Source organism: Osmerus eperlanus, chromosome 3, assembly GCF_963692335.1.
Source record: "Osmerus eperlanus chromosome 3, fOsmEpe2.1, whole genome shotgun sequence".
Taxonomy (NCBI): Eukaryota; Metazoa; Chordata; class Actinopteri; order Osmeriformes; family Osmeridae; genus Osmerus; species Osmerus eperlanus.
Genome location: NC_085020.1, coordinates 23459737 through 23487453, shown reverse-complemented (window position 1 = coordinate 23487453; position 27717 = coordinate 23459737). Strand labels below are relative to the sequence as shown.

General features: G+C 49.4%; 4 protein-coding genes across 7 annotated transcripts in view; 2 read left to right on the top strand and 2 right to left on the bottom strand.

Moving 5' to 3' along the window:
• The window catches only part of LOC134017893 (activin receptor type-1-like), a 31662-nt gene extending 19429 nt beyond the window's left edge, over window positions 1–12233 (bottom strand). For both annotated transcript variants that reach the window (XM_062458015.1, XM_062458016.1), the window contains exon 1: window positions 11920–12233. The gene's annotated coding sequence lies outside the window, so the exon portion shown is untranslated. The remainder of the gene's footprint in view (window positions 1–11919) is intronic.
• Window positions 12234–13011: 778 nt separating this feature from the next.
• Window positions 13012–17398, top strand: LOC134017892 (uncharacterized protein C7orf57-like). Of its 2 annotated transcripts, none has more exons than XM_062458013.1 (8): window positions 13012–13175; window positions 13463–13515; window positions 13809–13994; window positions 14083–14185; window positions 14257–14377; window positions 15559–15644; window positions 16574–16659; window positions 16957–17398. In XM_062458013.1, exons 2-8 carry the CDS (start codon window positions 13479–13481, stop codon window positions 16977–16979), a joined length of 642 nt encoding a protein of 213 aa, XP_062313997.1. In that variant the 5' UTR covers window positions 13012–13175; window positions 13463–13478; the 3' UTR covers window positions 16980–17398. The 2 variants fall into 2 exon arrangements, with proteins under 2 accessions (XP_062313997.1, XP_062313998.1); XM_062458014.1 differs by having other exon boundaries at window positions 13018–13175; window positions 14284–14377.
• Window positions 17399–18028: 630 nt separating this feature from the next.
• Window positions 18029–21153, top strand: upp2 (uridine phosphorylase 2). Of its 2 annotated transcripts, XM_062458010.1 has the most exons (9): window positions 18029–18169; window positions 18265–18333; window positions 18479–18596; window positions 18693–18851; window positions 18955–19069; window positions 19407–19616; window positions 20046–20192; window positions 20359–20535; window positions 20916–21153. In XM_062458010.1, exons 1-8 carry the CDS (start codon window positions 18159–18161, stop codon window positions 20499–20501), a joined length of 972 nt encoding a protein of 323 aa, XP_062313994.1. In that variant the 5' UTR covers window positions 18029–18158; the 3' UTR covers window positions 20502–20535; window positions 20916–21153. The 2 variants fall into 2 exon arrangements, with proteins under 2 accessions (XP_062313994.1, XP_062313995.1); XM_062458011.1 differs by lacking the exon at window positions 20916–21153 and having other exon boundaries at window positions 18029–18156; window positions 20359–20771.
• Window positions 21154–21613: 460 nt separating this feature from the next.
• Window positions 21614–27717, bottom strand: part of LOC134016934 (coiled-coil domain-containing protein 148-like) — a 37470-nt gene continuing 31366 nt past the window's right edge. The window contains exons 10-14 of the mRNA XM_062456177.1: window positions 25178–25318; window positions 24292–24410; window positions 23361–23478; window positions 22931–23071; window positions 21614–22027 (exon numbers count right to left, since the gene is read on the bottom strand). Of these exons, the coding sequence (XP_062312161.1) occupies window positions 21881–22027; window positions 22931–23071; window positions 23361–23478; window positions 24292–24410; window positions 25178–25318 (666 nt within the window). The 3' untranslated portion in view covers window positions 21614–21880. The remainder of the gene's footprint in view (window positions 22028–22930; window positions 23072–23360; window positions 23479–24291; window positions 24411–25177; window positions 25319–27717) is intronic.

Here is a 27717-nt window from a genome sequence, read left to right as displayed (position 1 = left end):
GGAGAAGAGCAGACAGAATGGGGAGGGAGAGGAGGAAAGCACAACAGGGAGGATGAAGCCCAAATAATATCATTTAGAAACAAACACAGCCTAGTCCTTCACCGTTTCAGGAACGTCTTCATATACATTAAAACACCAGTGTGTTTATGCCCCCGACTGATTAAAACATGGAGCTAACAAACGACACAAATCAGCCCTGTTCCCAGAGTAGATGACATGCTACTTATAGAAGCATCATTTTCTCTATGTGTTTATGTCATACTAAGCACCGGCCATTATCCAGGCTGTGTGTGCGTCTCTATCCCCCCCCGCAGCCATTGTGCCCGTCTCCCAGACATAAATTATTAAGCACGCAATGTTAGCACTAGCCCAACGGCGGTGTCTGAGCAAGCAGCTCACACACTACCCACATGCTGTCCTTTCATCAGAGCACCAAACACAGCCTGCCTGCGCCATCGTCAGAGACCTGTCTGTGTGTGTGGCACAGGCAGGGAGGACAGGGGGCGGGGAGAGGGGCATGGGGGGGTGGGGAGAGGGGCATGGGGGGGGGGCGGGGGCGCTGGGAAGGGGGGTGCGGCCAGGGGGCAACAAGAGGGCAGGAGGACACAGCAGGGGGGAGGGGGGGGGGAAGGACACTGTCGCTGTCCACCATGTTTGTTTTTGGTTTGCTGTTTTTCCGACTCTTAAGAGTTGATTTTGTGACAGATTAGTGAGACCACCTGATATGTTTGTCCTCCATCGTCAATCCACATCGCTGTTAACCAACACGAGTGCTACTATTACATACATTTCTGTCTGTGTTTAGTTATATGACAAGGATTCATATTCTCTCAATGGTAATAAGGAGACAGGGAGGAGCAGGCAGGGGGGAGGCAGGAAACAGAGAGGTAGTGACTGGGGTTTGGACCCTGCAGGACTAGCTGCTAAAACGACACTGATCTTCCCAAGACAATTAGAGGGGTGCCTGGAGACCACATAATCCATCTCTAACAGATCAATAACTCACCTCAATGAACGAGCCTGAGTACATCTCCCAGGCCTCCCCTTAATAGGCTCAATCACTGAAAGTAAATGGAGTGCTTCATTCTCCGCTATTTATCACTGGTGGAGTCTGTGGTCTGAATATCATAATCAGCCTCTCTTTCAACAAGGAGGAGTCTTCACTCAGACACACAGATGAGAGCGTAAGAGTGCAAACCCCGACACTACACGCCTGTCGCACTGAACCCCGACACTACACGCCTGTCGCACTGAACCCCGACACTACACGCCTGTCGCACTGAACCCCGACGCTACACGCCTGTCGCACTGAACCCCGACGCTACACGCCTGTCGCACTGAACCCCGACGCTACACGCCTGTCGCACTGAACCCCGACGCTACACGCCTGTCGCACTGAACCCCGACGCTACACGCCTGTCGCACTGAACCCCGACGCTACACGCCTGTCGCACTGAACCCCGACGCTACACGCCTGTCGCACTGAACCCCGACGCTACACGCCTGTCGCACTGAACCCCGACGCTACACGCCTGTCGGAGGGGGGGGCTAGGCTGCTGCAGGAGGGGGGGGCTAGGCTGCTGCAGGAGGGGGGGGGGCTAGGCTGCTGCAGGAGGGGGGGGGCTAGGCTGCTGCAGGAGGGGGGGGGGGCTAGGCTGCTGCAGGAGGGGGGGGCTAGGCTGCTGCAGGAGGGGGGGGGCTAGGCTGCTGCAGGAGGGGGGGGCTAGGCTGCTGCAGGAGGGGGGGGGGCTAGGCTGCTGCAGGAGGGGGCTAGGCTGCTGCAGGAGGGGGGGGGCTAGGCTGCTGCAGGAGGGGGGGGCTAGGCTGCTGCAGGAGGGGGGGGGGGCTAGGCTGCTGCAGGAGGGGGGGGGGCTAGGCTGCTGCAGGAGGGGGGGGGGCTAGGCTGCTGCAGGAGGGGGGGGCTAGGCTGCTGCAGGAGGGGGGGGGGGCTAGGCTGCTGCAGGAGGGGGGGGGGGCTAGGCTGCTGCAGGAGGGGGGGGGGGCTAGGCTGCTGCAGGAGGGGGGGGGCTAGGCTGCTGCAGGAGGGGGGGGGCTAGGCATACTGTCTGTGCCTATTTAGCCAAGCTGAGATGAGGCCAGTATGAGGCTTCTAGGAGGGAGACAAACAAGGCCAGCATCTGCAGAGCGCGTTGAGAAGTACAGTTCTGGAACGGAAAATGTATGTGGAAGTGTGTGTGTTTGTGTGTGTGTACATTGTGTGTCTGTCCCCCGTGTCTGCGTGCTGAATTCTCTGGCACTGTCCGGCAGTGTGTGTTCACAGAGATGATACCCTGCCAGGCCCGCCCTCCCTTTCTCTCTGTTTATCAATCCCCATCTCTACCTCCTCCCTTTTTCTCCCCCACAACTCCATTTCCAGAGAGTCCCTCTATCTCCTCTCCCTCATGGAGGTCAGGCTGTCAGAGAGTCCCTCTATCTCCTCTCCCTCATGGAGGTCAGGCTGTCAGAGAGTCCCTCTATCTCCTCTCCCTCATGGAGGTCAGGCTGTCAGAGAGTCCCTCTATCTCCTCTCCCTCATGGAGGTCAGGCTGTCAGAGAGTCCCTCTATCTCCTCTCCCTCATGGAGGTCAGGCTGTCAGAGAGTCCCTCTATCTCCTCTCCCTCATGGAGGTCAGGCTGTCAGAGAGTCCCTCTATCTCCTCTCCCTCATGGAGGTCAGGCTGTCAGAGAGTCCCTCTATCTCCTCTCCCTCATGGAGGTCAGGCTGTCAGAGCTGTCGGTGTGTGGCTGGCACTACCAGCCCCAGCTGGGATGAAACACCAAGCGAGATCGAGCCCGGGTCGAGCCCGGATCGAGCACACAGGGGACAGAGCTGAAGGAGGACCGTGTTAACCCAAACAATGATGAGGCCAGTATGGCTGTCCTCACTCAGTCAACCTAGAGGCCAGTAGGGCTGTCCCCACTCAGTCAACCTAGAGGCCAGTAGGGCTGTCCTCACTCAGTCAACCTAGAGGCCAGGCTGTGGTCAAAGCCAGGGAAGACTTCCATCTCTGCAGTCTCCTTTAGCAGAGGGCCATTCTGAAAAGCACTCGTCTGTGAAGTTGAGCTGTACTGTGCTTAAGTGATTAGCTCAGAGTGATTAAAATGTCCCCACTCCTTAATACCATGAATGCTACATTTACATCTAAATAGTCTCTTCTACCTCACATCAAGAATGTAGATTTGATTAATCTTTTTATTCACAGACAGAGTACTAAATCACATTTAAATGTGTGAATCATTCAAATGTCCTTTTATCGCAAGATTAACGTTCTTTTTGGCCTAGCAAACTTTGTAGTTTTTTTTCTTTATATTAGTAAATGTATAGGAGATTTCTGACTATCTATTATCTAAATTAAACTAATAAACTCCTCAAAAAAAGTTCGGAAACGTTATTTCGGTCGATTATTCCTACCCTTCAATAATATCAATTGATAGTATTTTATATCGTTGGAAAGCCTGATTAGTCACCTTTACAACAAGGTACAACTTGTAAGGATCGTGCATTCATGGAGTGAGCAACACAGCTAACCGTGTGGGTAGCGGCCCAAAAATATTTGCCAAAATCCCCTGCAATATTCTTCTGTTGGTATTCACTCTCGTTTTGAGTTGCTTGGTGGATTGGATGATTGCACTCTCCCACAGTAATAAGGAAAAACAACACATATTGGCCATTTTTACACTTTATTCATTTTACACTGTCAGGGATCTTAGTAGCGTGTGGAAGATCCATACGCAGCCACAACAATATTGCAGGGGATTTTGGCAATTTTTTTTGGGCCTCTACCCAATCGGTTAGCTGTGTTGCTCATTCCACGAATGCACAATCCTTACAAGTTGTACCTCGTTGTAAAGGTGACTAATCAGGCTTTCCAACGGTATCAAACACAATACCAAACACAATACCAATTGGTATTATTAAAGGGGAGAAATAATCGACCGAAATAACGTTTTCCGAACTTTTTTTGAGGAGTTTATATGGTGGGATATGGTACTCTCACTATTTTGACGTAAATTGAGTTTCTGTGCTTGTAAGGATGGTTATTTATTGCTCTGGTCTGGTGTGTGCCTTGGCAGCAAGCCGGGAACCCTGCAGAATCTGCTGAGTCATGGTGCTGGGAGAGGGAGCCCTGCAGGATCTGCTGAGTCATGGTGCTGGGAGAGGGAGCCCTGCAGGATCTGCTGAGTCATGGTGCTGGGAGAGGGAGCCCTGCAGGATCTGCTGAGTCATGGTGCTGGGAGAGGGAGCCCTGCAGGATCTGCTGAGTCATGGTGCTGGGAGAGGGAGCCCTGCAGGATCTGCTGAGTCATGGTGCTGGGAGAGGGAGCCCTGCAGGATCTGCTGAGTCATGGTGCTGGGAGAGGGACAGGAGGCAGAGTGTCTGGGCAACCTGGTGAAGCTGCAGACGCACAACATAGCCGGGGGAAAAAAGGAGGGCCGGGGAGAGGGCCGGGGGAGGCACCGTCTCTGACTGTCCCAGCTACCCAGAGAGATCTCCAGCGAGCTAGCCAGAGGGCTAGCCAGAGAGCTAGCCAGAGAGCTAGCCAGAGAGCTAGCCAGAGAGCTATCCAGCAAGCTAGCCAGAGAGCTAGCCAGAGAGCTAGCCAGAGAGCTAGCCAGAGAGCTATCCAGCGAGCGAGCTAGCCAGAGAGCTATCCAGCGAGCGAGCTAGCCAGAGAGCTATCCAGCGAGCTATCCAGCGAGCTAGCCACAGCAGACAGCTTCTGTCCAGATGGACTTCTCCTGGGTGTACGGCTGATCATGAGCAGAGGGCAATCAGTCCTCTGCAACCTCCTGCCACACACACACACAACCTGTCTCACACACACACACACACAAACTCTCCCTCGCACACACACTTCAGCAGCCCATTCTACCTACATTTTATACTGAGTCACTCTTACAGTGAAAGTGAGTCATGAAACTGACAACCTTCGATGTACTTTCCATAACCAGGAAGTAGAAACTTCTGCAACACTTTCTCAGACTACACAGGTACAGCCTGCCTGGGGAGGGAGAGAACATCCAGGCCTCAAGACCACCCCAGAGAACAGCACTCAGAACAGTGTGGACAGCAACTCTGAAGCACGCAGCGTCTTAAACCCAGAGCCAGGACAACAACTGCAGCACGCATCGTCTTAAACCCAGAGCCAGGACAACAACTGCAGCACGCAGCATCTTAAACCCAGAGCCAGGACAACAACTGCAGCACGCAGCATCTTAAACCCAGAGCCAGGACAACAACTGCAGCACGCAGCATCTTAAACCCAGAGCCAGGACAACAACTGCAGCACGCAGCATCTTAAACCAACAACTGCAACCCTCCCCCGGCTGGCAGACAGGCTGATCTGGTTAACTCATCCTGTGATTAATCATTGTTGTTGACATTGCTTCTGTTGTCACTTCACATGCATATTCATGCACCATTTGCAGCTCCATTTAGGGAGCCCAACACTTCATGTATGCGTCATTGTACACCAAACTGAAGAAATACCAAAAACTTCACAGGGGAGACAACAACAAGAAAAACATGAACTGGGAACAATCGGGGGGACGACGACAACAGACAGAAGTGAGACCTGAAAACAACTCTGCCATGTTAATTACAGCTCGCTAGACAGACAATAACTGGAGGTGGACGGGCGTAATCACACTGAATCTGCCCATTGGAAGAAAATACTCATCAGCCTCCAGCCTCATCAGCCCAGCCTCTAACCCCATCAGCCCAGCCTGCACCTCCATCTCTCCAGGACTTCACTCAGCAACCTCTTCTTTCACAGCGTTAGGAATGTAATCAAATGCAAATGAATGGTCTGTTTGAATAAACTCACACTCCTGCCCCCCCCCTCCACCCTGTATAGGAACCGCCCAGGGTTTTTGTTCCTAGACGTGTCCTGACAGTCCGGTGTGGCTGGTAGCCTTTAGCACGGACCCAGAGAGAGCTGCTCCAGCCAGCCTCTACAGCCCTGTCAGTACGGTTGGGTATCGTTTGGGTTTTTACAATACCGGTGCCAAATTTAAAAAAAGATTAAAAAAAAAAAATGACTAGATGACATTAAATAACATATTTTTTTGTGGAAAAAAAACAAACTTTCTGTTACAACTTGCAATCACATGAATTTTCTCAGTTAGGTAATCATTCTTTTGATTATTCTGACACCACATGAATGCAGTATAATTTAACTAGCGATCATGTGCGCTAATGATGCTTCTTACGTCTGTTTCAGAGCACCAGAGGGCAAATATTTCAATCGACCGCTCAATTTGGTCACGTACATACCGATCATATAGGTACCGATGCCATATTAGCACCAGGTTTTGGTACCCAACCCTATCTGTAAGGAGAGCATATTCGTGTCTCCAGTAAAGTGCACCAAGTCATCACCATGGTACTCAAATGGCCATTGTTGGACCGCCATCACCCCACTACAAAGGAGCCAATTCAAACAGCTACTTTATGACCTTCAGCAGTGTTTGCAGACTGAGGTGGGAACAAACATTCTCCCTCAGAATGACCCTCTCACTAGGTTGAGTCTGCTGGGAATGCCAGTGTTCTGTAAAAGAGCACCTTGATTTGTATCACTGGCGCCCTTCTCTCCCCTCGTACGAGCTGGCTGGACACACCGATGCTGTGTGTGAGGGGGCCAAGAGGCGTCTAAGATATTGCTACAGACTGTTAGCAACTTCAGAATCATAAACAAACTGGCCAGGTTGAGCTGTGTGAATTTCAATCCCCTCCTGTTGGTTCTGTAGAGAGTGAACTGGTTATAGGTTGAAGTGGACACTCCTCCACACACAGCCACATCACACACACAGCGCTGCGCAGGTGCCTTCAGCAAAACCATTGGTACCCCGTGTACAGCCCTGAGTAACATTTTGTATTTGAAATGTTACTATTTGTATTGTTGTATATTTCATTATTGCGTGTTTTGTATTGGTAACATGTTCTTCATTTTAATTTCCTACTCTTCAACACTGCAGTTTCTCCTCCGGGATCAATAAAGTTACTACTACTACAAACACGGTTCTCCCACAGCCCCCATCAGTAGGCCCAGATGCTTGGTGCGGTCACATCCTCTGGCCAACAGAGTGTTTATGACCCCCGGCTTCCCGTCACACTCTCCCCAGGAGAGGGAGCAGAGGAACCGGGAAGTGGAATGTTAGAGATGAACGATCTGTTCTATTCCTGCAATCTTGTTGTCTTTTGTGTCACAAACAGACACAAAAGACTGTATGGCTGTAAGGAAGGTGCCACGTCAAGGCGCTTCAGGAAGGTGCCACGTCAAGGCGCTTCAGGAAGGTGCCACGTCAAGGCGCTTCAGGAAGGTGCCACGTCAAGGCGCTTCAGGAAGGTGCCACGTCAAGGCGCTTCAGGGAGGTGCCACGTCAAGGCGCTTCCGGAAGGTGCCACGTCAAGGCGCTTCAGGAAGGTGCCACGTCAAGGCGCTTCAGGGAGGTGCCACGTCAAGGCGCTTCAGGAAGGTGCCACGTCAAGGCGCTTCAGGGATCACGATGACAGTTATTTGACAGTGGTGTCTGCGACAGAGGCATACCACTATCTCAGGTGGAGACAAGCATGTCTTGTTTAAACTTCTATGCTCATATTTGTGTGGACCAAATAGTATTGGCACAAAATGGAGGTCAGCTGAAGCCGAGTTGCTGTGCAGAAGTGCACGGTGTTGGTGAAGTCGCTCCTCAGACCTCTGATCTAGACGGATGTTTGGCTGACCAGACCAGGGCTCTCAACGCTCACATAACGAGGGAACTTGACTCACAGAACTTTCCTGTTCAACTGCCATCAACTGATAGAAGTGTCACTTACACAGTACACTATTATTATCACAACACTGGAATAGGCCTGCTCTATTGATATACGTCAGACCTCCATTTGATCTGAATACTGAGAGACACATGCTCCGTTCGTAGAAATGAAAACATATCTTACAGCAAATTCATCATCCAAGCACACGTCCTGGTGAAAAGAGAGGGGGGTGAACTGTTCAACCAACACACCACTGTGTCTCCTCCCGGTGAATTAGAAGCCAAGCTTCAGACTGGAGCAGGCAGGAAGGAACTAAAACAGACCTTCCCTCTAACAGCTGAGCGATAAGAGTGCTGAAGCGAGTCAAGCGCTCATAAAATGTGTATTGCAGAGCGTCTCCGGTGCAGGAGGAGGGTGATGGGGAGACAGAGCAGCCAGGAGCACTGCAGATCTGTCTGCAGACTCTAGTCTCTCCTTCTCTCCCTCGGCGTGTGTCTTTCCCTCACTCACTCTCTTTGTGTCTCCCTTACCATGTCTCTCTCTGTGCACTTGCCTTTCCCCCACATTTGCACAGAGACAAAAAGAAATCAATAACCCACTGGAGAGCCACCAAAGGAAAGAGGCGGGGGGGGGGGGGGGGGGGGAGGGATGACCCCCAGCTGGCAGCAGACACTGAAGTACTGAAGGAGGACGAAAGTCTGGTTGGGGTGACACACCCCACTTGTCTCCACTTCCTGTCCCTCACTAAGACGGCCATGCCTCCACTTCCTGTCCCTCACTAAGACGGCCATGCCTCCACTTCCTGTCCCTCACTAAGACGGCCATGCCTCCACTTCCTGTCCCTCACTAAGACGGCCATGCCTCCACTTCCTGTCCCTCACTAAGACGGCCATGCCTCCACTTCCTGTCCCTCACTAAGACGGCCATGCCTCCACTTCCTGTCCCTCACTAAGACGGCCATGCCTCCACTTCCTGTCCCTCACTAAGACGGCCGTCCCACCGGTTCCAGACAACTCGTCGTGATATGTTTCGGCTGCACAAGGCTTATGATTATTAAAGGCTCAAGGATTTTGACTAAAAATAACATGCCGACAGAGGGCCTAAAAAGCTGTTGAGGATGAGGAGATCCAGACAGAGAGCAGCCCACATGCTGTGTGTCTCTGTGGCCTGGTCGTCTGACTGCAGGACCAATGATAAACCCAAACTAAAAAGCACAACTTACTGGCATGTCAGCATGCGCACACACACACACAGTCGCAGTGGATGGATCCTTAAAAAGAGTCTGTGTGTCCGGCGTAGGAGTCTCAGCCAAGTCCTGCCCTCTCTCTCCCTCTCTCTCCCTCACACAAGCACAGACACAGAGATATACTGTGACACACCACCTCCTCCCTCTCACTCACCCCCCTGGTTGGCCAGCCAGGAGGGAGGAGCCTCATGCAGGTTCCTGCTCAGACTTGAAGACGTCCGTCCCTCTGCGTGTCTGTCTGGAAGCATGGCGCAGGCTGCATGGCGCAGGCTGCATGGCGCAGGCTGCATGGCGCAGGCTGCATGGCGCAGGCTGCATGGCGCAGGCTGCATGGCGCAGGCTGCATGGCGCAGGCTGCATGGCGCAGGCTGCATGGCGCAGGCTGCATGGCGCAGGCTGCATGGCGCAGGCTGCATGGCGCAGGCTGCATGGCGCAGGCTGCTGTAACCTGATCCTCCTGCAGGACTGTCGGCGTGTCCCTCTCCCTGCGCTCGGGCATTGTTCCAGCCCCATACTGCCAGCTGCTTCTGACAGCCAAATTACTGTGCACAGAGAATGATTGCTGTCTGAGAACACTTTTTTTTCTCTCTCTCTTTCTTTCTCCTTCTCCCCCTCTCTCCTCTGCTTTTTGAAATGCTGGGGCAAATTATACACTTTACAGTTCTCTGAAAGTACATCTGCAGGATGGATGCTGTGGAGAGGCCAACAGATTGTGTCTAATCGAAGTGGATACACAGTGTGGGGTAATAATGACTTGGATGAAGGCTAGGCACCAGAGTTGGAAATAATTTCCCCCTCTCTCCTCTGCTTTTTGAAATGCTGGGGCAAATTATACACTTTACAGTTCTCTGAAAGTACATCTGCAGGATGGATGCTGTGGAGAGGCCAACAGATTGTGTCTAATCGAAGTGGATACACAGTGTGGGGTAATAATGACTTGGATGAAGGCTAGGCACCAGAGTTGGAAATAATTTGCCCTAACTATGTCCAAACTATGAATACATTAAACCGTATCAGTCAAGAATGATTCATCTTTAACCTTTCAGGACACTCAAACAGCTAGCAGCTTTATTCAAGATGGTTCTAAAGATGGGTCCTGGCTGCGTGCAGAAAAACAACCTAGCAGATTATAAACTGAAGAGACACCGGATAAAGGAATTATTATTTATTTATTTGTACTCCTAATGGATTCTCAAAAGTTATGTCCTCTTAAAAGCTGTTTTATTTCAAACCCTGTTCCTGAGTCTTCAGAGTACATAATCTCTTTTCAAACTCCAAAAGTGATCAATACAAATATTCCAACCTCAAACCACTTCAGAGACAGAACTAGAGCCGTAGCAAGTGGCCACGTTCAAGTCAGTTCATTCACCTCATCTACTAAGCACAAGCTGTGTGTGAGGGTGTGTGTGAGTGTGTGAGTCCAGACTGACTGACGTCCTCCTATCTGGCTGCTATCAGCAGACTGCAGGACACGGCAGGAGCCGGCCGGCGCCCAGAGGCCGGCTGACCTCAGAGGGAGGCATGGAGTCGGCTCCAGGCCCCCCAGACAATCTCCAGACCCCCCCCCCCCCACACACACACACACACACACACACACACACAAACCAGCAAGCTGCCTGCCGGACAGCAGCACTCCAAAACCATATTCACGACATAGATCACAGGCATTGTTTACAAGTTCTGAGGTTTATGTGAGAAAGAAATTACCTGTGATAGCTGGTTTGTATATTCAATCCAAACCTAATCTAGTGGTTTATTTCATGGCATGAGCTCACACAATCTACACCAGTCAATGTCGTACTCAATCAACTCATCAGCATAAGAAGAAAAAAATTCAAACATTTTCAAAGCGGTGGGCTTGTCCACCTGACACCTAGATATAAAACAATGATCTCAGTCTACTCTGATAAGTCCTGTCAGACAAGCTAACATAACACAACCTTACAAACTACTGACTCACTTATGTCTGAAGACTAACCTTAAATAACTTATGACACATTACACAAAGAAGCTGTCTCCTTCCAGGACTGTTTGTATGACCACCACAGTCCACACACAGGCATCCAAAACATGCAGTGATACATCATTCATGCTTGACAGAGCGCATATTACTGTATTCAATAGAGTTGTGTTAGGGAGGACAGGAGACTAACTGAAATTATGCATATATGTTAAGGCCACTTTTTTTTCATCACAACTTTCAAATAAAATAGCATATTTCAGCTCTTCTGATTAGGCACTAGGGTGTAAAATGTTGAATTGGAACCCACAATCGCCAGGTTCTTCCATTAGGAGGTTACCTAATATGATCCTGTAGTCTAATCAATGTGTCTCCGATGTCTTTAAATATTTACAGATTCTCGCTCCCCCCCCCCCCCCTCCCCCTGGGACTTCAAGGACCATTGTGATGCTTATGGTGCACAGCGTGGTGTTGATGGAGGCACACGATCGCGCGATGCTCCCAACTACGACTGCATGACAAAGAGACCCTTCCAGTGTCAACTAGTTGCAATGTTGGGCCAAACGGTTGAATGAGTCCAAAACCATTAATCCAGCTAAATTCCCAAACCAAAAAGAACGATTAAACATCTATATAGGCCTATTGCCCGTGATATTAACGCACTCTAAAACCTCCTCATTCATATTTCTTCCAACTGCATGAAACGTTTAACACAGTAGGCTACGTTATCTGGTAGTGTATCTGTAGGCTGGTAAACGAAGAGTTTGAACACCGGACCGTAGCCAATTGGAAAACACAGGTAGGCTATAGGCTACTTTAGAAGTTCAAAATCTTTGTTATTAAGACTGTCTGTGTTCCTACTCAAATGAAATAAACACGACTAAACTACATTCTAGTTTCCAGACTTCAATTTCTGCAGGAAAGTATTGCAATTAAAAAACGCTAGAACTTACCTCGCATGAGTTTGAAGCGCTTCAGAGACGTGCGGTCGTTTAGCAGTGTGCTTATAGCACAGATCATGCTACTCTGCCACCTCTCGAAAATCTACCGACAATGCCGTTTTTGTTTTGCTGAAAAAAAGAAGGTTGAGCCGACATTGCCTTCTTCCCCAAACCAATCAAATATTGCTGATTTCAGGCGGTATTCATAATCCAAAGTGAACCTAAAGTTGCATTCTGTAACTTGGCATGCTGTGTATAGGTGTCCCGCAGGCAGACTGTCCGTGTGAGAAGCAGCTCTGTGTTGAGGAGGAAGTTGTCTTGCTGCTACAGCTCTTTGTAATTACACCATCAGCTCTCCTGCGCATATATTCCAACACCAGGTGGCAGCCACCTATCAAATATCAGACTATTTGTTTTTTATTTAAAGAAAATACAAATTCGGCCTTTGCTGAAATGATGTTGGCTATCCAGTTCAACAATAATTTAATTGTTACATTTTATTAACCTTTAAGACAAGTTGGTTATTCGATTTGATTCATGTTTCTAGCAATGTATCGTAAGTGTCAGTCCGATACATTGTAAACATTCATATAAAATGAATATAGCACAGGTTATACAACAAAAACATTACGATATCGAACACAAACATGGAAACAAAACAAGTATCCTAAAACATAAAAGTACATATCGTCTCGGCTATAGCCTACTTCACAATTATCGCATGCAAACACATTCTACGGTAAAAAATAAAAATTATAATACAAAAATAAAATACAAAAAAATTATTAAAGAAACCCCGGTAGCACTGGTCTAGCTAGCCAACTACAGGTCTGCACAAATATGTACTGTCACGATCCAGACTAAATGCATGTTTATTTGTCTCATGTCTGCTAGGCTAACTAACTACTAGCACCAGCTACAGCTGTGAATGTAGCTGGCTAGTAGGTGGTGTTCAATGTCAGGACAATAAGTATATAAAATATTGTTATTAAGTACTAAAGCATGATATGTATCCAGTAGCACCGTGACATTCTGCCGCCAGTCGGCTACTTGAGTACAGATGTAGAGCTGGTCTACTAGCCTCGCTGTGCTCTTGAACACACCCCTGCAGTCCAACCCTGTTTCTATGACAACATACTAGTTGTAAACTGGAATTCAATCTTCAATCTTTCACTGGTCATCATCATCAGCTTCTCTTGTAGTCCGATAGCTCGCTGCCTAAATAGGTATTAGTAAACACCTACAATTTCGCTCTTCCTTAGATAGAGGTAAGTACAAAACTAGTAGAAAATACGCCAGGTTTTGGAATATGGGAATAACTATAGTACCAGAGAAAGCTGTTGGAATTATTAGCACGCATGAGCTAGTTAGCTAGCTAGCTAGCTAGCTAGCTAGAGCTAATGCTAACCAGCAGACGTTAGCTCTAGCTAGGCTAGCTGGCTAACTGTAGCATTAGAATGTGTGCAGCAGTAACATAGCTAGCTGCCAATGTTCTGCTGCATTATCTCTTTAGCTTGGATGACTATGCTGGGTTTTTGTCTTCATTTTCCATCAGAAAAACAACTATAGAAATGAATACTGATACAGATCGTCGACCTACAAAGTATGGCAAGTATAGAGACGAGGCCTTATGTATTCAGTTTGCACAACCATATCAATCCTGACTCATGATGGATCAGGGCGGGTCCTCGGCAGCATCTCTTCATGGGACGCCGGGAGCTGCGGCTATCCGTCTGGCAACGGCAGGCTTGCAACAAGCTAGCTCGCACATAGCTTGAACGCGGAGTCCTATAATCCTTGACATAGCTATGTGGAAAAAGCATTATCAGTGTTTAACTGCTGTAGACAGTCGTATATGAACCATATAGCTACATTGTTTTAATTATGCACGTGTATTTTAGGTATCAAAACCGGCTATAATGCTGATGATGGCGTTAACGGGACATCAAGCGGCCCTGCATCACAAATTCCCGGACTGTCTCAAGATGCTAACAACGGTCCTGAGGAGAGGAGCCGCGGGCGCCGTGTAGGAGTTATGGACACAGACTCTGTTTATGTAAAACTGGCAAAACAAGGAGGACAGAAGGGTACAAACATATAGCTTATTTAAATGAGCTAGCATGTATCGGCTCTTCAGTTTATTCATGTGATTGTGGATGTCTGCCCATGTTACAGGCCTGCTTTGGCACGAGGAGACCAACTTGGAATCCAAACCTAACCCAGCATACCAGGCCCCTGACTGGTTTGCTGAAGGTTCACAAAATCAAGAGGCTGTAAGGTAACTTATACACCAGCAGACAACTAAATGTCATATTTGTGATTCTGCGTACTAATATTAATTGTCTACAGTCTACACAATGCCCTGTCTTCTTTTAGCCCAACTGAAAACGAGAAAACTGTACGTACACCAGATGCCCCCTTTGGAAGTGACAACAAGTCGACTTGGGAGCGCGAGGCAGACAGAGAGAAGGTGAACCCAGCCTTAGTGTCCCTGACACCACTGCTCTGCTATTGTTCTCTCAAAACAGCCTTTCTCAAAACAGCCTCTCTAGCTCAATTGATCATATTCCGACATTTTTTAATTCATGTCAGTTCTTTCTCTTGATGCTTGTTATTCATGGGCCACTTTTTATTTTGGATCTTAAATTCTGTACATTATTTCCTTTAAACCTACATGGTAACATTAGTCAAACAGACGCATTATTGGCGTGTGGGTTATAACTTGACAAATTGACGCAATAAAGGGGGGCTCCTTTATAAAACTGTGCGTAGAATTCACGTGAAAACGTTGCGTACGATCGAAACACAGGACATCCCGCTTACTTCATAAATCACAATTTACTGGAAATTAAGCGCACGTGCGCGAGCGTCTTGCCCCACCCAAGTAACGCCTATAAATGGTGACGGACACGCCCCGAATTCATATTAATATGGTTAGGGTCAGTAACACTTTCAGGTTTGGTAATTGCACTAATTGTTATTGACAAAGACAGGGACATTATCACATTGACAGTAATGCGCAATGAACATGTGAACACATATGACACTCGTATCTCGGCATTCGTATCTGCCTGACTGGCAACAGCAAGTTTAAACCTAATTTGTCCTCATGTTCACCTAATTATTTATGAGAATACATTTCAACATGCCATAAGTGTTGAATGATTACAGATCCAATCAAATATTATTCACAATTAAATTGTACAAATATTTGAGGGGTTCTTTTGCATAAACAGATATCTCCGTTTGTATTTATCGGAAATCATGTTATTTGTGCGTGTATTCCAGGGAACTCTTCCTATGTAACACGTGAGAGGTTATATTTCGATTTATTTTTCACAATGTTATCAACGTGAAGACTTGTCCCGAGTTTCATCCTTCTGCCATCGGAGTCGCAGTTTCCCATTTCTCTAAGTTGTGTGCGTAGTAATGTGTCACAGTGTGCGTGGAAGACAGCACATTCTCACGTGAAGTTAGTTTTTTTATAAATCCCAAAGTTTGCGCGCGAACTGGCGCGCGCATTAGTAACAGAGGAGGACACTGCTTATCGACAGTGGCCCAGCTAGTTCGACAGACTAATTTAGATGTTTTATTATTTGTATTCTTAACAACGCCTCAACCCATATATGAAATGACTTTGTTAACCGTCAGAAATGTGGAGACCCTGCTAGCAGCCAGATGGAGAAGCTGGCCTTGACCGAAGAGGAGCGACACGATGCAAGCAAGTTCAAGAAAACGTACGTGCAATAGCAGCTTGTGTCCACTAGGTGGCAGCAGTGGACATTCATTATTTTAGCCATGACATGCTGTCTGCTAGCCTGCTGGAGCTAGCAGCCTCCCTGGATCCTGTAGGTAATATCCAACTGACACCTGTAGTTATATAAGTCTATGAACTGACCACAAATGCACAGCTAGCATAGATAATATAAATGCATAGAAAACAGCCAGGTCACAAAGCGCTCGCTGGGTTAGTGTACATTGAAAGTTATCAGGAGCCTAGGTTTGGATTTCTGCCTCAGAAGGATAAGCATGAAAAAGGAGTGTTGGTTTCGGGAATCCGATAAACTAATTTGACACGTTGTCACACCGCACTGATCCCAGAACACGGATCATGAGCTGTTGAGATGGCGTTCTCTGTTGGAACATTTGTCTGTTTTACTTGGCTACCCACTGCGTTGTGCAACAGATCTTCTGAACATTTGGCCCATTGACATGTCATTCACCTCTTACATACCGGAATGAACTGCAAAACACAATGTCACATGACCAAGACATGTGTACAGAATATCCATGGGCCTAGCTTCTGTCTAATGTCCTCATTCTGTTGACACAAAATGTCACCACCCAAATACTTTAACGTAGACACACACTGGCGTATTTGGGGATATATATAATAATAATAATAATTTGACGAGTAACCAAAGTGTTTGTCAATGTTTTCAGTGTCCAAATGCAATGTTTGCCTTTGTGGGCATGGCCCATGCATGTGTTTAGCCAGAGGGTTCTTCAACAAATCAATACTGCAGCAGCTGATCAGCCAGGAAGAGTGCAACTGGACTTGTTCCTCTCCAGAGGTCCTCCTTTCTGGCCTGGGTTGCTGATGACAGATGCAAACCTCATGTGTGCTCTGTTGTGGTTGTAACTCCCTCATCTTGTCCTCTTGCAGGGCTCAAAATAAGAAACCAGAAGCTGTCAGCATGTCCAAGCTGCTGAGCTTTGGCTACGTTGAGAATGAGCCCTCAGGCGTCTCAGGTGTGTAGTAATGTGGGGATACAGATCGGGATTACTGTCTCTCCCCCCTCCACGGGTAGGACCCGAGACCACCCTAATATTAAATACACATGATGTCAGATTATTTATTGGTTGTATGTGACAATAAATGTACCGATCTGCATGTCTGAAGTCACACAGATAAAAGTAAAAAATGATAATGCTTGTGTGCCGTCAAGAAATTATGATATGCCTCTTAACAAGTTTAATCTGTAAGAAATATAAATCCCTGGTGCTAGTGATGATGAACTAAGGCAACTTCTTGTGTGTTTCTTCTAGCCTCTGATGTTTCCCAGGACTAGAGCAGAGCTGTGTCGGACGTTCTTCCCCCCCAGAGTTCTCCCCCATGATCCTAGCTGTTACCTGCCCACATACACCTCACCGTTCTGTTCTAGAAACTAAAAGTTAGCTTCAAGTTAAAGTAGCTGCACCACTCGTCAAGTTAGCCGTTCCAAGACATGTATACAAGTGGGAAATGAGATAATGCGTTTAGTTTGAGTTGTTAGATCAGCTCTTTGCTGTGCCTGTCATCGTTGCCTCTGCACTGTGACTGTATGACGACAAAGTCCTTGCTAAACTAAGTTATGCCAAGATTGTTTGGAAGGGTGACTTTTGTAAAAGGAGCATGGCTTACAGTGCCTCCTCTAAAATGAGCTGTTCCGTGTTTGGACATGTTGTCTTTGTGCTCCTCATGGTAAAATAAAAATGAAGTGATTCCTTCTGTCATCTCTGCGTTGTTTTCAACACACCATCCACAGTGTCCCGCGTGCTTAGGAAGGAGTCTGCTGAAGGACATGATTGGTGTCATGGTACCTTCTCTACAATCATCCCAATAGTGTCAGCCCAAGATTATACACACATCTTATGGGTTAGAAAGTGAACAGATACCAGTGATGTGCAAACAGGTGGTTTATATCTCATGTCTGCTGTGTTGACTGCACACCACCTGCTCCCAGAACAAGATAAGGTGAAGGAGGGTAATGTGTCAAGAAGCACTGAATTGCATAACATCATAACAAACCTAGTCAGTAATTGCCCGTAGTTTTACAGGTGCAATGCAACTTTATGACTTTGCCTTATCCCAAAGGTTGATGATGCTGCTTTCCATGAAAACGCTACACACCCTGAAAACATGGTGTGTTTTTGTGTTCACATGTGATCTTTTTTTAATATTGTGCTGACGTGGTTGACTATGTTGTTAAAGTGTACAGGGGTATAACTTTGGAGGTTGGCCAAATGTTTGTTTCTCTTGTGGTTGCACGCTAACGTGTGTATAGACCCTGGTGATGAGAGGACAGCACTCCTCCCTCCACAACCAATCAGTCTGAGGGATGAGTCGGGGTTTGGGTCGGGGGAAGGACTATATCAAGCCCTCTGGCAGGGATCACTCTTACCTCAGCAGCAAGACAGGACAGACTGAAGCTGCACATCACTGAGAAAAACAATCACGTTTTAGGATTCAGAACTTCCATAATTGCAGTATGTACTTTAAGTATGTATTGTATTTGTGGTTGTTATAAATTGTGGCTATTTCATACTTGGATTTGTTGGTAGTGGTTATATACATTTTTTCCATATGTATTTTAGTATAGAAAGAACTACAACCATGGCACATATTCTACTCCGTATGGGGACGGACCCTTCTGAATACATCGAGTGAGTATTTTGTCCAGTATTTGAAGAACTGTGCTGATGTTTTTATTTCAACACTGCCTTGTGTGTGAGACATCCTGCCCTGCACCTGGCTGTGCCACCTGTCACCAGTGTGTAATGCTGCCAGTGTTACTGTGTCTGGACCCAGACAGACACAGGTTCACGTGAAGAACCCCCACTTGGACACCATGGAGGAGGACATCCTCTACCACTTCAGCCTGGGGACCAAGACACACAACCTGCCTGAGATGTTTGGAGACATCAAGGTTGGTGGAGCTCCACAGCAACACGTGGCTGTCCTCGATAACAGAAGAGTATGAACTCGATGACCTCTGAATCTGTCTGTCTTCCCCCCTGTGCAGTTTGTGTGTGTCGGTGGCAGTGCCAACCGCATGAAGGCCTTCGCCCAGTTCATCCACAACGAGTTGTCTCTGCCTGGAAGCACTGATGACATCATTGATATCTGTGAGGGAACTGATCGTTACTCCATGTACAAAGTGGGACCGGTGCTCTCTATCAGTGTAAGTGTAGCTAATTGGGACGTATTCTAACGATCACATCCTGTCTTTAAGAGGCTCCTGTAAGATGAGTATCATCTAACCGAGGTGCTTTGTGCCCCTGCAGCATGGCATGGGAGTCCCCTCCATCTCCATCATGCTTCACGAGCTCATCAAGCTCCTGCACCACGCGCGTTGCCGCGACCTCGTCCTCTTCAGGATCGGCACGTCTGGAGGCATCGGTGAGTACAGGCCGCTACTCCTGCCTCGAGTCACACCTGCCTCAAAGCCACACCTGCCTCACAGCCACACCTGCCTCGCAGCCACAACTGCCTCGCAGTCACACCTGCCTCGCAGTCACACCTGCCTCGCAGCCACACCTGCCTCGCAGTCACACCTGGCCACCTATACCAGCAGAACACCTAGTAGGAAGTTAACTAGCAACTACTGCCAACGTCAACCAATGCGCTTAGTAGGAAGCCGTCTAAAAGCAGTCTGGCAGGATCTGGCCAACATGCCTAACAAGGGATGTCGAAAGTTCTTGCCGTGTTGTCAGCCCTGCCCATGTGGTCCCTGCAGGCGTGGCTCCAGGGACGGTGGTGATCACAGACAAGGCCGTGGACCACTCCTTCCAGCCCCAGTTTGAGCAGGTGGTCCTGGGGAAGGTGATCACCAGGAGCACGGTGCTGGATGAGGGTGTGGCCAGCGAGCTCCTGCACTGCTCCTCTGAGCTCGACGACCTGCCCACGGTCAGAGGCAACACCCTGTGCACGGATGACTTCTATGAAGGTATGGACATGTTCAGACGCCTGGAGCACCTAGCAAGCCTACGAGTTAGAATAAGTGTAGTGGAGGTGGTTGGGTGACAGTACATGACTATGGCCTTCTGCCAGGGACCTAAACTCTTGTGTTCCTTAGGATCTTGCCAATTGTAGTTCAGTTTTGGCTTCAGGGAGGGAAGTTAGTTTGTTGTTGTTGCTCTTGCGCTAAGCCCAGGCTGTGTCCTGCTGTGTGTGTGTGTGTGTCGTGCTGCGTGTGTGTGTGTGTGTGTGTTGTGCTGCGTGTGTGTGTGTGTGTGTGTCGTGCTGCGTGTGTGTGTGTCATGCTGCGTGTGTGTGTGTCATGCTGCGTGTGTGTGTGTGTGTGTGTTGTGCTGCGTGTGTGTGTGTCATGCTGCGTGTGTGTGTGTGTCGTGGTGTGTGTGTGTGTGCTCCCCAGGTCAGGGCAGGCTGGACGGGGCGCTCTGTTCCTTCTCCCCCGAGGAGAAGCAGGAGTACCTGCAGACCGCCCACAAGGCCGGGGTCAGGAACATAGAGATGGAGTCCACCGTGTTCGCAGCCATGTGCAGAGTCTGTGGCATCAAAGGTCAGCTGCTGTTTCATAACAAATAACATGACACTCCTCTCAGCTTGGAGGCGGTGGTGGGGGGGGGGGAGATAAGAACAAGAACATCAACTCAAACATGTGAGAAAGCAGCACCACATGTTGTTTGTTGGGCGTTGGTCTAACACATGTGCTGTCCTCCTCCCAGCTGCTGTGGTCTGTGTGACTCTGCTGAACCGCTTTGATGGAGACCAGATCTCCACGCCTCACCATGTCCTGCTGGAGTACCAGCAAAGACCTCAGACTCTCGTCTCACACTTCATCAAGAAGCGCCTGGGATACATCCTTTAAGATCCTCACACCCCAGACGCCTACAGCCCCAAACCTTTAAGATCCACACACCCCAGACGCCTACAGCCCCAAACCTTTAAGATCCACACACCCCAGACGCCTACAGCACCAAACCTTTAAGATCCACACACCCCAGACGCCTACAGCACCAAACCTTTAAGATCCACACACCCCAGACGCCTACAGCACCAAACCTTTAAGATCCACACACCCCAGACGCCTACAGCACCAAACCTTTAAGATCCACACACCCCAGACGCCTACAGCACCTTTAAGATCCACACACCCCAGACGCCTACAGCACCTTTAAGATCCACACACCCCAGACGCCTACAGCACCTTTAAGATCCACACACCCCAGACGCCTACAGCACCTTTAAGATCCACACACCCCAGACGCCTACAGCACCAAACCTTGATGTGGACTTGTAAATAGTCATGTGAATATGTAACACTTATTTAAAGAGAATTTGAAGCTTCTTTAGAAAATATGTGGGTTTTTACAGATGTTGACTTAGTTGGAAGTTCTGTTATTGATAAAAGGTATTTTTACTTTTGTTATCTGTGAGTAAATGTGTATGCTGTTGTATATCGCTTTGTTACTTTGCTACTTGTGCCACTTTGGAAGTGAATAAAAGTTTTGAAAATAAAACACTCCTAAATTTCATTTAAAATAACCTTTTGAGCTGAAATGAGAGTCTGAGCCAGTGTAGTCTGACCACATTTAGAAGCGAGAGACACAACTCTGACTTCATCACACATTCTCAGATCCAGAATGGACTGCAAGGGAGAAGAATGGGATTTTCTGGAAAGTCTTTTTTTCAGAAGATACTGCTTGAGGGCTGAACTTTGCTGTCATATATAACAGCAGATCACGGCATGTTTGCATGGATGTAGGGCTAAGTGGGAAGTTACATGGAGATGAAAGGTTCAACAGCCCGTCAGATTGTCACATCAACTCTGTCAAAATATTTACTTGCAGTTCAAACTTCCCTGAAGATGACAAAAGCAAACACAAGACAGACTAAACAGTGCAGACAAACACAGATGAGTCTGTAGGAAATACAGACAGACACACTTTCAATCATTAGTTTTTATTCAGCTTCCCACAGATGATACAGTGTGTGAAATGAAAAGTCCACTGTCTTGGTTTTTTCTAAACGTGTGGGCTAAAGGAGCGAGGTAACATGTATTTCTAGTTTTGAGTGTTTGTTACAGGGACCCAGTGAGACCTTTTACATGAAGTAGAAAACATATCTCCTTGTTTTCTGTAATCACTCAAATAATATTCATACATCTTAAACAACATATATCGCCATATATGGGCTTATTGCCACTGGTTGGCAGTTCAGATTGAACTGGTGCCAAGGACAGATTGTTCAGGACCTGAAGCCTGTGGACTCTGTGTCCCGTCTGGGTGGCCTGAGCGGTTTGAGGCCTGAGAAAACCTGCTGGGCGTACGGCGTGTTGTGGAGCCCAGCCTGTCGAAGAGCCTGCTCGATGCGCACCCTGGGGTCAGACACAATCTGGAAGACACACGTGTCGGGCTGGAAGTGAACACACTGTGTACGGATCTGCTTCCAAAACACTGACACAGATTAGCCAGGTTATCTTTCCACACATCTTCTGTCGTCTGTTTCCCACACCTGTTTCCAAGGTCAGTTACTGATCTCTTAGGGTTTGGTATTGAAATACAGGATCATTAGATCGCGACCCCGTTACTCAATCGACCATAACAAAACCAAAGTGTGTTCTCCATGTGAGCGATACTGTACTGATGTGGGCCTGTGCTGTTGACTCACTGGGGGCCTTGAAGAGGGGGAGGGGCGGAAGGAAGGAGGGGCTGATTAAAGTCCTGTCTGTATGAGGGGAATGTTTACCTTAGTCAAACATTGTTGTGGTGCATATCCTGACTGATATGATTAACCACACTAGGTTTTATCACAACCACAGTCAGCTTCATCAACATACCTCAGAGGAAGAGTTAAGGGGGAACGAAGGCGGGATAGGGGAGGAGAGGGGGAAGAGAGGAGAAGGGGAGGAGAGGGGGAGAGAGGGGGAGAGAGAATGAAAGGGGAGGAGAGGGGAGGAGAGGGGAGGGGAGAGAGTGAGAGGGGAGGAGAGGGGGAGAAAGGGGGGGAGAGAGAGACAGAAGGGAGGAGAGGGGGAGAGAGGGGGGAGAGAGAGTGAGAGGGGAGGAGAGGGGGAGAGAGGGGGAGAGAGAGTGAGAGGGGAGGAGGGGGGGAGAGAGAGTGGGAGGGGAGGAGAGGGGGAGAGAGGGGGAGAGGGGAGGAGAGGGGAGGAGAGGGGAGGAGAGGGGGAGAGAGGGGGAGAGAGAGTGAGAGGGGAGGAGAGCGGAGGAGAGCGGAGGAGAGAGGAGGAGAGGGAGAGAGAGGGGGAGAGATGGTGCATGAGAAGGTCAGTCTCACCTGTGTATCTGTGTATGTGTGCAGATCATAAAGAGGTTTATGAAGAACAAACTTCTCCTGTTCTCCTCCCTGCTGACGGTTCCTCCAAGCGGCCGTATCTCCCATCATCCTCGCTGGGTCCCCCTCCGCCACCACCGCCACCTGGGTGCGAGAGGAGGCTGACTCACATTGTCTACACACTAAAGCTGTAGAGCTTTTTGTTTGTGTTTTTTTGTTTCAAGTTTTGAGAAAATGAGCCAAATATTCAGAAAACGTGTGTAAACAATTGTGAAAAACTGTAAAAACACATCACATCCTTATCGCACTGCACTCTCACATCTCACCAACAGGTGGCAGCATTGCCTCCTGTGCTGAGTTCAACCCTCTCACGTCATCCCTGGTGTGGCCGTTTAAACGGCAGATCTAATCAGCAGTGCTGCGGGGGTCCTACCTGATTTCTAAGAGCTTCCAGACGATTCTCTCTGTGTTCCTCCTCTTTCAAACGCTCCAGCGCTCGCACCTCCCCCTCCTCCCTGCGCTGCTGGAGAACAGACGCCCGGAACTGCACCCTGGGGGGGGAGTGAAAGACAGAAAGAATGGAAGAATGGGGAAGGGAGAGTGGTTGAGGGTGGAAGAGGGGGTAAGAGAGAGATAGAAAGGAAGAGAGAGAGAGAGAGGGAGAGAGAGTGAGTGGGCAAAGACATCAGGCCTCGCAGCCCCCCTCTTCTCCACCTATCTCTCCTGGCCCAGCATGCCCTGGGGCAGAGGGGACAGCTTTCTGAAGCTGCCAGAGCAGCAGCACCTCACTATATCCTCTCCCTGCAGCCCCTCTCCCCTCCACCTCCTCTCCCCTCCACCTCCTCTCCCCTCAACCTTATCTCCCCTCCACCTCCTCTCCCCTCCACCTCCTCTCCCCTCCACCTCCTCTCCCCTCCACCTCCTCTCCCCTCAACCTTATCTCCCCTCCACCTCCTCTCCCCTCTCCCCTCCACCTCCTCTCCCCTCCACCTCCTCTCCCCTCCACCTCCTCTCCCCTCTCCCCTCCTCCTCTCCCCTCCACCTTCTCTCCCCTCTCCCCTCCTCCTCTCCCCTCCACCTTCTCTCCCCTCTCCCCTCCACCTCCTCTCCCCTCCACCTTCTCTCCCCTCCACCTCCTCTCCTCCCAGCCCTCCACCTCCTCTGCCCTGATATCAGAGTGACACTACACAGATATCAATAGTGATGGGACAAACTGGAGGATACTTGACATGAGCAGAGTGAAGGGAGATGTTAGGATGGTTATCCATCCTGCTGGAGCAAACTGATGAAGGCCTGTCAGCGAGAGCGCCTTTCCTCTGGTGTCCTTGAGGCAGCCAGCCTCCAGGCTGTGGACACGGTCTCACCTCTCCTTATCTCTCCTGGCCTGCTCTGCCATGGCTCTCCTCAGCTCCTCCAGCCTCTGCTGGTCTCTCCACTCCTGCGCCTCCCTCTGCCTCTGCTGTGCTGTGTAGAACTGCCGCACCTGACACACTCACAACAGCAACAACATCAACAACTGCTCCTACACAGAAAGTTCTCCACAAAGCAGAGAAACGTTGACATCTTCATGTCCTATCGATTATGATGGGGTAGAAATCCAATAGCAGTACACATAATGAATGAGATGATATTTCATTGTCTGCCAGACGATTCTACAGAAGTATATGTAATCCATTTCAGCCTAAACACCGTCATTAATCAGAGGTTCTCTCTCAAGATTCTCTGTGGTCCCGTGGCACTCCCCACAGGAGGGAGTCTATAGGACAGGACCACACACACACATACACTAACATCATTAAGGGGGTCCAGAAATAAGCAGCTTGACAAGCAGATGAGAACACACACCTTCCTCCCTCACTCTGTACACACACACACACACACACACACACACACACACACACCACACACACACACACACACACCACACACATACACACACACAATCCAGCAGGTGACATACCTCTTCCTGGTATGAGGTGACAGGGGGCAGGAGACAGGGGGCAGGAGACAGGAGACAGGGGGCAGGTGACAGGGGGCAGGAGACAGGGGGCAGGAGACAGGTGACAGGGGGCAGGAGACAGGGGGCAGGTGACAGGGGGCAGGTGACAGGAGACAGGAGACAGGGGGCAGGAGACAGGGGGCAGGTGACAGGGGGCAGGAGAGGGTGTGGGTGGTGACAGGGGGCAGGTGACAGGGGGCAGGAGAGGGTGTGGGTGGTGACAGGGGGCAGGTGACAGGAGAGGGTGTCACCTTGTGCTTCTGCCGTGTCCTCAGGGCGGAGTCTCTCTCCTGGCTCCTCCTCAGTCGCTCCTCCTCTTCTTCCTGACGTCTGCTGGTTACGTCTGCCTCCAACCTGGCAACCTCTTCCTGCTGAGCATGCCACTGCTGCAGCTACACACACACACACACACACACACACACACACAGATGAACACACACACAAACACAGATGAACACACACACACACAGATGAACACACACACACACACACACTGTAGTAGTTGTTGAGGGGTGAGTGACAGGCTGCATGTGTGCAGAGCTCCCTGTGGCAGGCTGCATGTGTGCAGGGCTCCCTGTGGCAGGCTGCATGTGTGTAGGGCTCCCTGTGGCAGGCTGCATGTGTGCAGAGCTCCCTGTGGCAGGCTGCATGTGTGCAGAGCTCCCTGTGGCAGGCTGCATGTGTGCAGAGCTCCCTGTGGCAGGCTGCATGTGTGCAGGGCTCCCTGTGGCAGGCTGCATGTGTGCAGGGCTCCCTGTGGCAGGCTGCATGTGTGTAGGGCTCCCTGTGGCAGGCTGCATGTGTGTAGGGCTCCCTGTGGCAGGCTGCATGTGTGTAGGGCTCCCTGTGGCAGGCTGCATGTGTGTAGGGCTCCCTGTGGCAGGCTGCATGTGTGTAGGGCTCCCTGTGGCAGGCTGCATGTGTGTAGGGCTCCCTGTGGCAGGCTGCATGTGTGCAGGGCTCCCTGTGGCAGGCTGCATGTGTGTAGGGCTCCCTGTGGCAGGCTGGTAATGAAGAGTAGCATTCCAAGCAGGCGGGCAGGTCCCCAGAGCCGTCAGCAGGCAGCGTGGGGACGGCCGCAGGAAAACCCAGCATTAACGCTCTCTATCACTCTATCACCAGCCCTCGCCCCAGCCATCTGGCCTGGAGGAACCAACCCCTGACAGCTCTGTTTTGTAGGGGAGCAATTAGAGACAGGATCCTGACCCTCAGAGTAGGCCGACTCAACCAACACAAGTGCAAGTGTCACTTGTGGTGCCTCCCCCTCTGTCTTACGCATCGAAAATGCAACACAAGATTTTTGTGGAACTTCAATGGGGAATAAAGAATAACAAGACAGGTAACAACATTGGACACTACACAAACAGTTTTTTTTTTTTCCATTTAGGCGAATCATTTTTCTTAGTGACACAGGAGGTGCAGGATCCAATAAAAAAGGTTCTGGATCCAACGTATTCGGCTCAAATTAAGCCCTGCGTGTGGGCCTACTTTTACAAAATGACAAATAAACCTGAAACTTTAATCTACTTTCTAGCGTTCAACATAACCACCATGTGAGGCCATATAATGATCATTAGCAATTTTCACATTTGATTAAACTGGTTTCAAAAGTTCAGTGTGATTAACAGCGGGACAGCTAGCTCTAACCTGGTCATAACGGGGTGACCATGTAACCAAGGAGAAGTCCAGCGTCAGGAGACGACTTGCTAGTCCTTCGCTTCTCAAGGTAACAGCAATCCTGAAGACGATAAACATAGGTGACGGCTTTCGTTACTGCGTTCATGGGAGAATTCTGCTGCTGGTATGAACGAGTATCAACAAAGACAAGCGACAGGGAGGGCTGCTCCAAAGATCAAACAACATTCCCAAACACACACTCTCAAATCAACTGTACACCTCATTTGATCAATAGTCATTTCGATTATAGACCTACTATTTCTCAACCTTAAAAACACACCTCGCATAGATGTTGCGTAACCCGCTGGAGGAGAAAAATCACACCAGAAAAAATCTGGGGTTCTCAAACTCAGGATAACTAGCACACATAATTGCACCATCCATCAAGCTCCACCCTGGCCCAGATAAGATGTGTTCCTGGAATGAACCTAGGGTGAGGAGCTGAGGCTCTTCCCATGTGTGTGTGTCTGTGTTTAGGTGTGCATGGGCCCTCAACTAGTGCTAACCTGAACACTGCTGCCCCCCCAGACTAACCTGAACACTGCTGCCCCCCAGACTAACCTGAACACTGCTGCCCCCCCAGACTAACCTGAACACTGCTGCCCCCCAGACTAACCTGAACACTGCTGCCCCCCCAGACTAACCTGAACACTGCTGCCCCCCCAGACTAACCTGAACACTGCTGCCCCCCAGACTAACCTGAACACTGCTGCCCCCCCAGACTAACCTGAACAGTGCTGCCCCCCCAGACTAACCTGAACACTGCTGCCCCCCCAGACTAACCTGAACACTGCTGCCCCCCCAGACTAACCTGAACAGTGCTGCCCCCCCAGACTAACCTGAACACTGCTGCCCCCCAGACTAACCTGAACACTGCTGCCCCCCAGACTAACCTGAACACTGCTGCCCCCCCAGAATAACCTGAACACTGCTGCCCCCCCAGACTAACCTGAACACTGCTGCCCCCCAGACTAACCTGAACACTGCTGCCCCCCCAGAATAACCTGAACACTGCTGCCCCCCAGACTAACCTGAACACTGCTGCCCCCCAGACTAACCTGAACACTGCTGCCCCCCCAGACTAACCTGAACACTGCTGCCCCCCCCAGACTAA